This window comes from Scomber japonicus, chromosome 21, assembly GCF_027409825.1.
Source record: "Scomber japonicus isolate fScoJap1 chromosome 21, fScoJap1.pri, whole genome shotgun sequence".
In the NCBI taxonomy this organism is placed as follows: domain Eukaryota; kingdom Metazoa; phylum Chordata; class Actinopteri; order Scombriformes; family Scombridae; genus Scomber; species Scomber japonicus.
This window is the reverse complement of record NC_070598.1, coordinates 12,657,441-12,672,370: the sequence shown is the minus strand read 5'-3', so window position 1 is coordinate 12,672,370 and position 14,930 is coordinate 12,657,441. Positions and strand designations below refer to the sequence as shown.

Sequence of the window (14,930 nt, the reverse complement as noted above, 5' to 3'; positions counted from 1 at the left end):
ATCCAGTTTTGTTGCTTTTGCCCCCCTTTAAATTAGAAAATGATCTTACTCTGACCGGTCTAATTGCACCATGAACATTTTCTATATTTGCTTGTTCATTGATGCTAGATTAACAATGGCTTCTTGTGTTTTATGGCTGCAGCATTTTATAAACGAACCTATTCTAGACATCCAGTGTCACATTACACATAATTCTCTAAACCTCTGCATGCCATAGATGGTGAAGTTTGAGTCAGTCTTTGCAGCACATGACGTTGTAATGACAGAGTTGACCTCAAACTACTACCATCTCTGCTGTCCGAAGTAGTTTAAACTGGGAAATTTCATGTTTACGGCAAACCCATGTATTCTGAGTGACAGTTGATCACCCATAAATTGGGCAGTTATTTGGAAATGGTCAATTTCAATACACCACTGAGAATGAAAATAATCATGATGCAAATGCTCAATTTTTAACATGGCCACACTGAACTCAAACCAGAAAGGTATAAAGTGCTGCTAAACAGCAATATATTAACTTGAGAAACTTTGTCATGGCATTAAAATGTACAATCACTAATATTTAAGATGAAAGATGTCCAATTTAGCATATGCAACAGGGCTCACTTGTTTGCATCCACAAGGTTTAATTAAGACCATTAAAATGTACACAAGTGAGCTTTTAATTGTTTTCAGTCACTGAGCCTATTGACTGAGGTCCCTATTTGTTAGATTACTGATGGTGAAAATGGGATGAACCTGTAACACCTGACAGGTGTTGGTGCAGATGTGGAGTGCTTGTGACATGTGCCAGTCGCTCTCAGATCGCCGGTGAAATAAAAAATAGCGTTTTATTTCATTGATCACTCAATGGAGGACAATCATCACTGAGCGACAACACGGCACATCACAGCACTTTACCATTCAGACATTTCAACAGACAACATGACAAGGAGCGTGTGTACAAATATCTTTATTTTGTTGAGCACTTTATGCCATGAACTCATAGGGGATGGGCTCCAGCAGCTGTGGCTGGTTCTTCTTGGTGCTGACAAAGTGAGCATCTCTAGGTGGAGCGGGCTGTGGAGAAAAAGACGCAATTTTAGGTCAATTTACAAGTGAAAAAAAAACATAACTATGTTTACAAATAAAGTAAACCGAACAAATAGTTACAATTGTTTCTGTTGGCTTAAAATTTACACACCATGAAGACCAATTCATTCACAATGTTCTCCAAACAATGTTATCAGGATTTCCATGTTTTCCATGTCTTAAAAATTGCAGACACACATTTTTCTAATTTAATAATTTGATTGGTTTTGTTTTTATTTATAATAAAATGGTATCTAGGTAATATCACCAAGTTTTCAGTGTAAGTGAAAGTTTTATTTATAGTAAATTGTATTTCTTAACACAGATATCTGGAAGGTATTCCTTTTATTTTTTCACAGCAAAATCACTAAAAGTTGCTAAAAAGTGAGTAGAGATAGTTGTGTTCATACCTGACGCTTCAGTTCCACCCAGCTGCCCTTCTGCTTGGCCTCCATCTTCCTGGCCTCGTTCTCTTTGACGCGCTGCAGGAAGCTGTCCCTGCTCTTTGAGTGCTTAACATGCTCAATACGCACGTTGATCCTCTTGGCCAGGATCTTACCCCTGTGAGAGAAATCATGAATACATTTACATCCAACGCATGAGTCAAATCATTTGAGGAATACTTTAATTCAACGTTCAACGCTGCTGAAATATCTGCAGCTCTTGGCTGTCTCCTCAATACAACCCAGTTCAAACAGTAGCTTGGCTGGGATGCTTAAGGATGCAATACTTTTCCCCACGTGAATGACCACAGAGGACATAAATGATCCTTGTGGCAAAGTGATGATGGGGTTACCATCCATCATCTTGGATTAAGTGTACACAAAAATAAATATAATTTCCTACTTACTTGACCTGCTTGTTGACAATGATGCCGACAGCATGTTGGGTTACATTGTAGACACGTCCTGTCTTGCCATGGTAGCACTTATGAGGCATACCTTTCTGAACGGTACCTGTGCCCTGAAAGAGATCACATACAGTATTGTAAGAATGATGAGCAACAACAAAATAAAACATTATACCCTTGTCACCACAGCACAGAAACAATATTTTAATTCAAATTCCAACTAAACTTTAACTTGATCACCTAAACAAACATTTGTCAATATATCTGATGCATCTTTATCACCTCAAAACTCAGCTCTTCTTGAACACTTCCAACACTAGAGACCCTTAACCTTTAGTACTTTGATTGTTGCACTTTCCTTAAGGTCTTTCTTACACACTTGTCTACTTTCAGTTTTCTTAATTTATATCTTTAATTAAAAACCTACCTGGCACTTTCTCATTGTGCTACTTCATTGGCTACTTAACAGTTTGTACCACAGATGATTTGCACTTCCACTAACACTTGATTGTCTTACTTGCAAATCAATTAGGACAAAAACATTTGCCAAATGATAAAATGTAAATGTCTTACCTTGATGTCAACAATATCTCCCTTCTTGTAGATACGCATGTAAGTGGACAGGGGAATTGGGCCTGTGAAGTAAATGCAGCCAATTAGCTCCATACAGATTTGATTACCCTTCAACATTAATAAAAAAAAAAAAGCTTAAACTGTGGACTGATACTAAAAGATACACTTATAAAATTGCACTCACCATGCTTGCGGAAGGGCCTGCTGAACATATACCTCGTCCCCCTCCTCTTGCCTCTGGTGTTCGTCATGATGCCTGATTACTGAGAGAAAACACATAAAGTTAGTGATGACAGAGCTTATCCCTATTAGTGGCATCATTTTTAACAATCACTTATAGTATTTCTGGCTTGGTTATAGAAGGTGTTATGATTGTTATCTAGTTGACCATACTTTGAGTGCATTTTCAGGGCTGTGCACAAAAATGGGGTGCCTATCAAGTTTATTCTAATTCAAATTGTTAGTTTTAAAGCATAAAAAGGAGTCGCTACAGGACGGTGCTACTTGGGGATCTCGTTTTCAGGTCATTAGAGGTTAAAATCACAAATAAGCTTCTGTATGGTTTGTAATATTTCAGCACGAATGATATAGCTCTAGATTGACATTTTACTAATACTTTAATCAATATTCTTTGAACAGAAACGCGATAAAATTGCAAACAACTCCTTACACACCGATAAAGAGTAGGTCACTTTATTTTAAACAGTTTATGAAGTGCATGGAGACAAAAAACTGTCAGACTTGTCTCTCCGCGGGGTAAGTCATGCATTGGAGATTTAATGCAACACGACTCATTAAACCTGTGCGGAAACATAGCACGTTAACAAAAAAATACCAACCAAAACCGGCTAAGAGTCAAGTTATTTAAAGCAGACTTGTTGAGAAAACTAACTATTATTAAATACATACAGTGCTAACTTATATTACAACGTGTTTAAGAGGAAAGGCAGTCTTGTTGCCAGTCAGGCCCGCATGGAGAGCCACGCTGCTGCTCCTGCTCACATTACACCGAAAATATCACTGAGAAACGTGACTTCATACGACAGCAACCCACTGATAGGTGTAAGGGAAGAGCTTCGGTGTATATGTGGGTCAAATTAAATACGAAAGAACGCAGAATAAAGAAGAAAAATGTGATTTTGACGGAGAACATCTTACCCCCGGTCTCTACAAGATGGCGGGTACGGCGGAAAGAGAGAACGAGAGTCCCCAAACTCCGCCTAGTGAAATACAACAGAGGCTGGCTGCGATACTGCCTGAATAGAAAAGAACACGGTGGCGATAAGGGCAGATCCAGAGTCAGCTCTTTTACCTCGTTGTCGAGGAAACCGAAATGAACGCCCTTGCACACTAACTGATTTAAGATCAGATCTGACCGATAACGTTTCTGTGATTTTTGTTGACTGTTTATGAGCATACGGGACAAAGAAGTGAACAATATATTAAATAAGCGGCTGTTTTAATATCAGGTATAAAAATTCTTGTAACATTTTTTCACAGTTTTAATATTGCGACGAGTTTTTTTTGTTATTTGTACATTGGTGCAATACGTAACTCACAGCCAAAGCGATGACACGCATGCGCGAAACCTTTGATTTCGTTGATGACAACCAGATAACCCTGTATTGGTGTGACTTGCACCAATGGGCATATCTCAGAGGAATAAGAAAAGCATGGAAGCCCATTTCCGTCAATGTGATGAAAAAACAGTAAGTCATTATAGTGAGATACTAGCTCAAAATAATGAAAAACACTCAAAATATTGATTCAGTATCTCAAAAATAATGACGTATCCTATGACTTATTAGTATCTCATTATTTTGAGTTACTAACTCATTATCTTGAGATACTAAATCATTATTTTGAGATAGTTTCTCATTATTTGGAAAGTTTCTCATTATTTTGAGATACTAAGTCATTTTGAGAAAGTTTCTCATTATTTTGAGATACTAAGTCATTTTGAGAAAGTTTCTCATTATTTTGAGATACTAAGTCATTATTTTGAGAAAGTGTCTCATTATTTGATGATGTGATTATTTTTCATCACATTAGAGGAAATGGGCTTGGTAGTAAACTCTGAACAATCTGAAGCGAAGCCGGAAGTAACGTGCAGTGAACACTCTTGCGCTCTCGGGTTCTTCGGCGGTTGGACCTTCCGTTGCGAGCTCAGCAGAGTGCTCACGCGGGGAGAGCAGCAGTCCTGTCAGCGCGCGGCTGCCTGGTGGAAGATGGCGCGAGCCGGATGGAAATCCTAATGACAGTCTCCAAATTAGCCTCTTTTTGTACCATGGTGAGTGGCACGGCGGCTCATACTGGCGTCATACGGGCTGCGGGCTGAGAGGGGAACCGCGGCCGCGCTGTTATCTGCTCTTAAACCCGCTGAATCATAAATAAAAGGCACTAACAATCCCGTGTCTGCTAGCCAAGCAGTTTTCCGATCAGCCACCCAAACGTCTTCTCGGCTTTGCTTTCCAAACAGACACTCCTGTGTGCCCACTGCTTCTTTAAACTCGCACCTTGACGACTTATTCGGCTAATGTGTTATATAATATATCTAATACGGCTTATTTGAGCGCAGTGTCGGCGCACCTGCTGCAGCTCGGGATTCACGGCTAGCTGGCTAACGTCAAGGTAACTGAAGCTAAACCAGTGTCAGATCTTTCATAACAACTGGCACACAGCTGGATAATGGATTACTTTACACCGATAGAAGACTCATCTGCGGTATTTGTGGAGAAACCGTGCGCATTAGACAAATGCCGTGTTGGCCTTTGACAAGCTATCAGATATTATTGAACGCAGGCGATGACGACATGGTTTAACATTAGCTTCACTCCGGCTCCGTGTCTATACAGTTTGTTGCTGTCTGCATAATCGAGCAGTTTCACATTAACCCGTCTCACTAAATCACGCTTAACAGGATGTGCACGCCTCGAACAAACCCAGAGTGTTAACCTAACAATAAAAAAACTCCTCTGCGCTTGATTACTTTCTGTTCTGACATATTTTTGACATCTCTCTTTGACAAATGGTTGGGAGAGGGTGGTAGGGGTTTAAAATTAGTTGTCGGTTTTATCCCAACAACAAATGACCTTGAAAATGCCAAACTACTGTCTGATTTAGGGATAGGTGTTATTAGGTTTTTTAGTCATTACACTTTCTTTATCAATGCCTTAATCTATCTGTTGTGTCATGATAATATTAAAATGTTTGCACAGGGCGCCAATGCCTCTGCTCTGGAGAAAGAGATTGGATCTGAGCAGTTTCCGGTCAATGAGCACTACTTTGGCCTGGTCAATGTAAGCAAAATGTTATTCTGTGTTTGCTTTACGTTTCCATCTGACCCCTATGTGCTCTTGGATTCTATTGTAAGCTCATATTTGGTGCTCATTTTTAGTTTGGGAACACCTGTTACTGCAACTCGGTGCTGCAGGCTCTCTACTTCTGCCGGCCGTTCCGGGAGAAGATCTTGGCGTACCGCAGTCAGCCTCGACGGAAGGAGAACCTGCTCACCTGCCTGGCTGACCTGTTCCACAGTATTGCCAACCAAAAGAGGAAAGTGGGCGTCATACCGCCCAAGAAGTTCATCACGCGGCTTCGCAAGGAGAATGGTGAGATGAGAAAGGCAGAGTGATATTTTAGGGAGTTTAGTATTTTTTGTAAGGTGTCAAGTTATCACTTTAACAGCTGCTAAAAATAGTTTCATCCTCTAGTTTTCTTTGTGGGATGTGTGACTCCTGCAGAGCATGTAAACAGCAGAACAGCCAGAAGACACTGAAGTACCTGTGAAACCTGAAGAATAGGTAATTTGTGACAATAAACTCTCTCTTTCTTTGCTTTTTCTCCTCAGAACTGTTTGATAACTACATGCAGCAGGATGCCCATGAGTTCCTGAACTACCTGCTGAACACCATTGCAGACCTGCTTCAGGAGGAGAGGAAGCAGGACAAGACTAACGGCCGCCTTGCCAACGGCACGTTGGACTCCCAGAACAACAACAGCAATGCCACGCCCGCTCCGACCTGGGTCCATGAGATCTTCCAAGGCACTCTGACCAATGAGACACGCTGCCTCACCTGTGAAACGGTAAGACGCCCTGCTGCTGTCTGCGTACACGGAGGCGTTTAAGTGGCTTACGGCAAGCGCTTCCTCTTTAAACTAATTTTCACTCAAGCCAGATGGTCCTGCTGCAGATTTCAGGGATTACTGCATGATGAAGTGTCTTAATGAACAGTTAGAGCGCAGCTTAGGCTGTTTGTGGCAAGTTCTGTCAGTATGTGAGCAAACAGTGTTGTCAGTAAACAGAATAAAATCGCATACAGTAGGATTTTTATCACCAAATGTCAACAACTCTCATTGTGGAGTATTGAGACGTCAAACCTGTCTAGTATTTGGGATTGTTTTTATCTCATTTTGATGTGTGTTTATTTTTATTTTGCAGATAAGCAGCAAAGATGAGGACTTTCTTGACCTTTCTGTGGATGTAGAACAGAATACCTCCATCACACACTGCCTCAGGTGAAGCAACAGGGCTGCATCAGGCAACGAGAAAGCAGGAATAGAAGTTGATTGACAGATAATGAATTGGCAAATATTTTGATAGGTTGTTAAATCTTTAGTCATTCCTTTTTAAAGCAAAAATTATACACATTTGATGGTTTCAGCTCCTCAAATGTGAGGATTTCCTGCCTTTTTCTGTCCTGCCTCATAATGAACTGAATATCTTAAATACCCATTTTTTTAAAACTATTCTCAGATGTTTTAACGATCAAATGATGAATTCTGAAAATAAAAAGTTATTGCAGCCTCAGTTAAGAATTTACTCCCAAAATGTTAAAGCCTGCTTCTTAACATAATACAAAATATTAACTAGCATTGCAGTACTGGTCACTGAGGGTTTTACTTATTTTGAGCATGTATCACACAAAGTAGTAACATTTTAAGACATTGCAATCAACCAGAATGTAAAGTTTATTTAGATTTAAATAAAATGGCCTAAAGTGTTCATATCAGGGGCGGTTTGGTTGAGGCAACTGTTTTAAAAGGATCTATGTGAGCCAGACCCATTGTGCTGTGTCCTTCACCGTCCTACACAAGGAGAATGCAGCTTGAAATCAAAGATGTGAGCTTCAGATTGTGTATTGACTAATCTTCTCTTTTTGGCTCACCTCAGAGGTTTCAGTAACACAGAGACACTGTGCAGTGAGTACAAATACTACTGTGAAGAATGTAGAAGCAAGCAGGAGGCACACAAGAGGTCAGTATACAGTTTCTTATCTTATGGTATGATTCTTAGCTTTTTAAAAAAAAATGCATTTCTGTGCTGTGTGTTGGTTGTCTGACACTGATATTTGTGATGTAGGATGCGTGTAAAGAAGCTGCCAATGATCCTGGCTCTGCACCTGAAGCGCTTTAAGTACATGGAGCAGCTGCAGCGCTACACCAAGTTGTCCTATCGCGTCGTCTTCCCTCTGGAGCTCCGCCTCTTCAACACCTCTGGGGACGCCACCAATCCTGAGAGGCTCTATGACCTGGTCGCCGTGGTGGTGCATTGTGGGAGGTGTGTAGGTTGTGCTTATCATCACTTTAGCATTATATTGGACACACATATATAGCAAGGTGAACACACAGCCAGAACACAACACCTTTTTAACCGTCTCCACAGCAACCGGAGACACGCAGACAGATCGTGGTGCTAATAATAAAATGGATTTGAGCATATTGGCACAAGAATAAAGGTGCGTTAGAATGTAAATCACATCTCACAGGACAGAATGCAGAGACCTCGTCTATCATTCAGCTGGGCTGTACTGGGATGAGTGGGAGTGAGTCTGTCAGTGTTTGTTCAGGGTGTTTCCCTGCCTTTAACATAACTGCTGGATAATGCTGGAACAGATTTTAGCTCTCCATGTCTGGGGATTACAAATAATCTAGTAAAGAAAATAAATCAAAAGGCCAAATTTATCTGGAGCTAATCAGTCCCAGTCTCCTTTCCTCCCTTTTAAGCTTAACTCCCACCTAAACTCCACATTTCCAGGGCTGACCACACCTACCCTCCACTCTACATCTATATGTTACAAGGCTATAAATGATGTTCTCATAATGTCATGATATTACTTAAATTACACATTATGTCGTATTTATGGGCTTAAACTTGCTAAAATTTAAAAAATGATGACTCATTTTGACATTCAACATATACTCAGACCACATGACCATATGTATCCAGAAGCAGGATTTGGAATATTCTACTTTTACAATACTCATGCAAAATTAGAACTTGTCAACTTTTTAAAAATGTGTTTGCTAATTTTAAAATTAGAACCACTGTGTTATTAGCACATTTAAAACCCAGATTTTTCAGTGTCTGGCCAAGTGTAGCTTTTTTTTAGGAATAGTTAAGATACAATCACAACAGGTTACTTAGTATGATGGTGTTTAATCTGAAGTTAAAGACACTTTTTGTGTTGGCTGATTGGTTTGACACATGTGAAAGAGTTAGCTGAAGGTTTGTAGGTGTGTATTGAAGTGGGAGAGCCTTCCAGTGAAAGTAAGTGATGCCTTTTTTATCTTATTTGTTTTACGTTCTGACACGTTGAAACCAGCAAAAACGCTGTTTGAAAATCAGTCTTTGTACACCCACACAGGTGTTTGCACTTGTTTGATGATTAGATGTTGAGTGGAGCTGTGCTGAAATTACATGGAAGTCTCTAAACCTCACAAATACAAAATAATAAAGGTGCAGCAAAACTAACAGGAGGATTAGGAGATGTCAGAATAAAATAAGACTGTGTTTAGACTGTGAGCATTCTGGTTATGAATTTAGGTATTTTGCTTTTAAACACCAGATCCTAGCTTCAGAAACTGGGATATGCTAGCTGGAGTCCTCTGATTTGAAATCCTGGATATTGTAGCATGTAAACACCTGATCCAATGATCATTATCTGCCATGCTTGCAGGTGTGTCACCAACTTAAGTTAAACAGAAAACATAGTTAAGTTACTGATCATACTGAAGTACAGGTCATGTCTTGTTTCCATTAGCAGTGATTGGATGTCACTAAATGTGGCAGCTGAGTGTAGAGAGCCAGAGTTCAATCTCAGCTGTTAAAGAAACTATAAATAATGAAATAAGAGGCTGAGATGTTCGGAAATCTGGATACTGATGTGAATAACAGGCTTTCTCGTGTTCCAAGTAAACGTTCATGTTGCAAATACACGATCCTGGCAACAAGTCTAATCAGATGAAATAAGTGGAAACACATGTGAGGGTTAGAGCTGAGTGTTATTAGTTTACATACACTAAAGTTGACTCTATAGAGCTAATATCATGTTTTATTTCTCCTCAGTGGTCCGAACAGGGGTCACTACATTGCCATTGTGAAAAGTCACGACTTCTGGTTGCTGTTCGATGATGATATTGTGGAGGTGAGTGAGTTTATGATGCATCTTTTATTGGACGTACGTTTGTTTTTACAGAGTTCCCGTTTTTTGTAACCCTGTCGTGTTGTTGTTTTTCTCTGTTCTTGTAGAAAATAGACGCCCAGGCCATAGAAGAATTCTACGGTCTCACTTCTGAAATCTCCAAGAACTCTGAGTCGGGCTACATCCTCTTTTACCAGTCCAGAGACTAAATGTAGAGCGGGCGTTTCGGCACAGAGACCAGTTCCTTCTCTGTGTGGGGAGCAGTGGACCAGACACCACAGCAGCCTGCTTGGTGTTACACCTGTCCGCACAGTTGTTATTCATACCTGTGCTTTTTACGCACTCAGCGCTGCAGCTCAGCCATGGAAGTCCCCTACCCCACCCCACCTACCCCACCTACCATGTACCAGCTGGGCTCCATGTCCCTGCTGCCCCCCCACCCCACCCCCTCCCCTCCCCTCCCTTCCTCCTCCTCTTCTTTCATCCCCTTCACTCTGGTTGGACGCTGCCGCTGCAGGGACAATGAGACGATAATGAATGAAAACTGTGTCAAGATTGTTTTTAAAGACGTTGAATGAGGGTTGTACAGATGTCGGCCGGCGTACGAGTGGCGTTCTAGGTTTTGCCTTGGGTGTGGGGTGAATGGGTATTTAATAATTCATATGATGTGATATTGGCCTGGTGTCCTCGCCCCCCACACTGTTAATTCTTCACTGGGGATTTTTGTAGAGTGGATCATGTTTTTGATCGCGGCTGTAAACGCCGATGGGTGGGGGGTGAGCGTCCCACTTAGGGGGCGCACCGGGTTGTGTATTTCTACAGTGTACAGAATGGTATTTGTATAAATATTACAAGAAGATAATATTATCATTGGAACATGTTAGACCTTGAGAAAGATGTATTAACACTATGGTGCACTTTTGATACCGTTTTGTAGGTGTTGGCAAGTTTAATGTGAGGGTTTGCTTGAAAAGGCCTGTTGTGAAGCGATCATTTTCTGTTTTAAAGAAAAAGAAATAAAGCCAGTAAGATTGAAGCAGGGTGTGCTGTGCTCTCTTTTCTGTGTCCCACAGGTGCGTACTGATGACTCATAAGAGCTCAACATCGCCCCTTAGCGGTGATACCTGGTAACTCTTTTCCACTGCAACAGGAGTTATTTTTAATTCATTCAGACCCAAAAGGCAGGTGCTGTGGAGGAAAAAGAGATCCCACACAAACTGCCGACATGATGCTCGCTCAGCTCACTGTGGTCAGATAGAGGCATATTAACCTATAGACATCAGCTCCTCACCTATGCGGGAGGTGTCCTGGAGGCTGTGCTGCAAGGATGGAGTGATGAAACAGAGAAAATGGAGGGCTAGGAGGAGGTTGGTGACACACATCAGGGTTGCTGTTAATAGCACAGACAGGACCAGAATAGCAAGGCGTCGCAGGAGGAGAGCGAGTCTCTCCATCCAGCATCCTCACATCTGAGACTCCAGTCAGGGTCCCAGAGGCATTGAAACTAACACTAAAGTGTCTTGTACTGCATGTGAGCGTATCGATGTGTTATTCACGTTAAAACATATGTTCATTTCTGCGTGAAAATAGAGCCACCTGACCACTTCACACACGTGCACCTGTCTGCGCCCTTGAGACAGCGCCGACCAGACATTGAGCTCTTTACCGGAGCTTCGGGAGTCTGGTCCATTTGGGACTCCTTCTTCATCATCGTCCCCCACCTCCTCCTCCTCCTCCCCTCCACACACAAACAAACACTCACCACCACCTCCCCCTCCTCCTCTCTTCCGCCGTTGCTCCGCTCGCTGCCTCCTGCACAGCCGCAGTCCACGGCGATGTGCCGTTAAGGGCAGAGCCGCTCCGCGCTCTTTTCTCTTCTTCCATCGTTTCCAGCTTCCAGGCAGAGTAGAAGAGCATCCCCATTCACGGGCTGCGTGTCTGTCCGCCGCCGCTGCTGCACCATCCTTATCATTAACATGGATATACGAGGCTGCGCTTCTTCCATCTAGACGGGAAGCCTCACCTCACAGAGTCAAGGTAGGCTGCAGCGGGGTTATTGAGCATCCTTTTACATGCATGGAGAAAAAAAATGCAGCCTGCATCCTTTTGCTGACGTGGAGCAGCCAGTGTGTTTCTCTGTAATGCGAGGTGCAGAGGGGTAAAGCAGAACCATATGTCCACTAATGAGAGATGGATGGTGGTATAGAGGCTTTATTTCCATGACTGGAGCGGCACTAGGTCTCTGTCAGCAGCGTGAATTATTGCCGGCACCGGTGGAGGGTTATCGATAAGAGATGTGGCCTGAAATTTGCTGCAAAGCCTGGTGTGCCTTTTTTTTTTCTTCTATGATCCTCTCGTGTTTCCTCTGACCATGCATTAGTAAATAGAGCTCTTCACGTGTGTGGCTTAACCCGCAGGCTTTAAAAGCTTTAACAATAACTGCTGGGTTTAATGCCCAAGAGAATATACATAACCTGTGAACTGTCTCCTTTTTACATGTTCAGATTCAGAGACTGTCAGACTGTAGTTATCTAATGCAGCGGAGGCTTTCTGTTCCTATCTGTACAATGGTACCATAAATGTGTGCTCCTGAATAATGTGCATTTATACTGAGAATATAACCTTGACTGTGCTCATGTTTATGATGTTTAATGTGTAACACAGGTGTCTTTAAAGTGACACAAATCCAGTGGCGTGTAAAGAGGTGGAGTGGTGGCTGGAGGGAAATGGCCCCCTATGTTTTCAGACACAAAATAGAGAAACGGTGTAACAGAATTGAATCTTGTCCTCCTTGTCATTGTTTGGTTGGGATGAGGGCTTTAATAAAAGGATGAATTCAACTATTTTTATAGTGTTTGTGTGTGTTTTCATTTGTGTTTCAGACGGGGGGCACAATGAGTGAAGAGCCAGCGGTCACCCCCAGCTGGCTGACCCCTGACCCCACAGCATGGGCCAGTGGAGGCGGGGGTCCAATGGACAACAGCACCGGCCTGGGGATGTTTCCATCGGAGGACACCCTCCCGCCCAGCCAGCTGCCGCTGCTGGTCAACCCCTGGGACATTGTGCTTTGTTCATCTGGGACTCTGATAGCTTGCGAGAACGCCCTGGTGGTGCTGGTGATCTGGCAGAACCCGGCGCTCAGAGCCCCCATGTTCCTGCTGATTGGAAGCCTGGCACTGGCTGACCTGCTGGCCGGCCTGGGCCTGGTGCTTCACTTCACCTGTGCCTACTTGCTTCACTCCGACTCGGCCCAGTTGTTGACTGTGGGCCTGGTGGTAGCCTCTTTCTCCGCCTCTGTCTTCAGCCTGCTGGCCATCACTATTGACCGCTACCTGTCGCTGTACTATGCCCTCACCTACAACTCTGAGCGGACAGCGGCCTTCACTTACACCATGCTCGTGCTGCTATGGGGTCTGTCTTTGTGTCTGGGCCTGCTGCCGGTCACAGGGGTCAACTGCTTGGCGGAGGAGGCCACATGCAGCGTGGTGCGGCCTCTGACCAAGAACAACATCGCCGTGCTGTCCGTCTCCTTCCTGCTGCTCTTCGGCCTCATGCTGCAACTCTACGTCCAGATCTGCAAGATTGTGATGCGCCACGCTCACCAGATCGCCCTCCAGCACCACTTCCTGGCTGCCACACCCCACTACGTCACAACACGGAAGGGCGTGTCCACGTTGGCCATCATCCTAGGCACCTTTGCTGCCTGCTGGATGCCATTCACTGTCTACTCTCTCATCGCTGACTACACCTACCCTCCACTCTACACCTACGCAACGCTGGTGCCTGCCACCTACAACTCCGTCATCAACCCGGTCATATATGCCTTCAGGAACCAGGAGATCCAGAAGGCCTTGTGGCTGGTGTGCTGTGGCTGCGTGCCTGCCAGTGTGGCCCAGCGGGCGCGGACCCCTAGCGATGTCTGACCAAGCAGACCCAGGTGGGAAGAGAGAGGCGCCCTGGGTCAGCTCTGCTCCTCACTGGATGTGTCCGGTGTCACAGAGAGCAGCAGCAGGGGAGATCAGGGCAAGTGGCAGAGGGCTGTGGCTTCAGTTCTCACTGAAGGTGTTGCTGGCAGAGGCAGTTTGTTTGCTTATCCACAGCCCACATGGATGGATGGCTTTCTTTTTTCTTTGTTACACTCCCCATAGGGCAAGATGTCTCACTGTCTTCCCCACTAAAAGGCCCCCTGCGTTCAATGCGTGCCACGCCCTTCCTCTGTTCTGCAGAGCGCCCTGAACGCATCACATGTTACAGGCAGCAGCTGTATATAGACTGTGCATATAGTTAACAGCACGGGGAGCTTTGGTTGACACGTGCTTGTTTTTCTTCACATAGGGAGGGATTATTAGTGTGCGCCCCCGCTCGAGCGTGCGTAAGTGCGCGCGGCAGATTTAACAAAGCAGTGTGTGCGGTGCGTTGAGGGGAGGAGAGGGAGAGAGCGGCCGCGGCTGAACACGCAGGCATTTATTTTCCACAGTGAAAGCCCGTCTGGAGCAGCATCCCGTCGCTCTGCTACTGCACTCTGAACGTGAGTCGAAAGCTAAACAGCCGCGGAAAGCTAAAAATAGACCCGGCGCTCTCTGATCCGCGCCCTGCGTCCTCCACAGACGCCAAGAGAGAGAAATCAAGCCGCTTCTTCTCCTCGCCTCTCCCATTTCTCCCTGTCTTTCTGTTCTCTGTGGATTGTGCGTGAATGCGGTTTAGTTCAGTCCAAGACAAAACCCAGGAGACCCCCACCATTAACCTCCTCCTCCATTTCTTTTTTAATAAACACCAAACCAATATAAGTCCATCTGATTATGTAACCACCTTATATCCCTCCTTTTTTCACTTTCTCAAAAAAAATGCTTCAGACTTTTTGAATGATACATAATTTTATTAATGTTTCTTTGAGAATTGGATATTATTTTAACACTCTAGTGTTATCTCTAAAAGATTATGATTAAATCCACAGAAAAAGCAGAATTGTATGGGTGCTTTTTTGTCTTGGAATCTACTAAATATGAATGAAT

The 14,930-nt window shown here is 43.6% G+C and overlaps 3 protein-coding genes across 4 annotated transcripts; 2 read left to right on the top strand and 1 right to left on the bottom strand.

The window, feature by feature from the left end:
• Nucleotides 1-936: 936 nt before the first annotated feature.
• rpl21 (ribosomal protein L21) lies at nucleotides 937-3,706 on the bottom strand. Its single transcript, XM_053342246.1, has 6 exons — nucleotides 3,653-3,706; nucleotides 2,679-2,757; nucleotides 2,495-2,556; nucleotides 1,922-2,034; nucleotides 1,482-1,632; nucleotides 937-1,059 (listed from the first exon to the last, which is right to left on the bottom strand). The coding sequence occupies exons 2-6, from the start codon at nucleotides 2,743-2,745 to the stop codon at nucleotides 970-972; spliced, it is 483 nt and encodes a 160-aa protein (XP_053198221.1). The 5' UTR covers nucleotides 2,746-2,757; nucleotides 3,653-3,706; the 3' UTR covers nucleotides 937-969.
• Nucleotides 3,707-4,664: 958 nt separating this feature from the next.
• Nucleotides 4,665-10,374, top strand: usp12a (ubiquitin specific peptidase 12a). Of its 2 annotated transcripts, XM_053342581.1 has the most exons (9): nucleotides 4,665-4,784; nucleotides 5,713-5,793; nucleotides 5,892-6,105; nucleotides 6,345-6,580; nucleotides 6,936-7,012; nucleotides 7,668-7,751; nucleotides 7,857-8,054; nucleotides 9,843-9,921; nucleotides 10,026-10,374. In XM_053342581.1, the coding sequence occupies exons 1-9, from the start codon at nucleotides 4,737-4,739 to the stop codon at nucleotides 10,125-10,127; spliced, it is 1,119 nt and encodes a 372-aa protein (XP_053198556.1). In that variant the 5' UTR covers nucleotides 4,665-4,736; the 3' UTR covers nucleotides 10,128-10,374. The 2 variants fall into 2 exon arrangements, with proteins under 2 accessions (XP_053198556.1, XP_053198557.1); XM_053342582.1 differs by lacking the exons at nucleotides 9,843-9,921; nucleotides 10,026-10,374 and adding an exon at nucleotides 8,114-8,852 and having other exon boundaries at nucleotides 7,857-8,062.
• Nucleotides 10,375-12,809: 2,435 nt separating this feature from the next.
• Nucleotides 12,810-13,841, top strand: gpr12 (G protein-coupled receptor 12). Its single transcript, XM_053342524.1, has one exon. It carries the CDS (start codon nucleotides 12,813-12,815, stop codon nucleotides 13,839-13,841), a length of 1,029 nt encoding a protein of 342 aa, XP_053198499.1. The 5' UTR covers nucleotides 12,810-12,812.
• Nucleotides 13,842-14,930: the final 1,089 nt, after the last annotated feature.

What these genes read in the sequence shown, in the direction of transcription:
- gpr12 (XM_053342524.1), top strand. Translation starts at nt 12,813, where the DNA reads ATGAGTGAAGAGCCAGCGGTCACCCCCAGCTGGCTGACCCCTGACCCC.
- usp12a (XM_053342581.1), top strand. Translation starts at nt 4,737, where the DNA reads ATGGAAATCCTAATGACAGTCTCCAAATTAGCCTCTTTTTGTACCATG. An exon ending in GCTGCCTCACCTGTGAAACG is followed by an intron (nt 6,581 to 6,935) that starts GTAAGACGCCCT and finishes TTTATTTTGCAG; the next exon opens with ATAAGCAGCAAAGATGAGGA. An exon ending in TCCATCACACACTGCCTCAG is followed by an intron (nt 7,013 to 7,667) that starts GTGAAGCAACAG and finishes GGCTCACCTCAG; the next exon opens with AGGTTTCAGTAACACAGAGA.
- rpl21 (XM_053342246.1), bottom strand. Translation starts at nt 2,745, where the DNA reads ATGACGAACACCAGAGGCAAGAGGAGGGGGACGAGGTATATGTTCAGC. An exon ending in CAGGCCCTTCCGCAAGCATG is followed by an intron (nt 2,557 to 2,678) that starts GTGAGTGCAATT and finishes TTTACTTCACAG; the next exon opens with GCCCAATTCCCCTGTCCACT. An exon ending in ATTGTCAACAAGCAGGTCAA is followed by an intron (nt 1,633 to 1,921) that starts GTAAGTAGGAAA and finishes TTTCTCTCACAG; the next exon opens with GGGTAAGATCCTGGCCAAGA.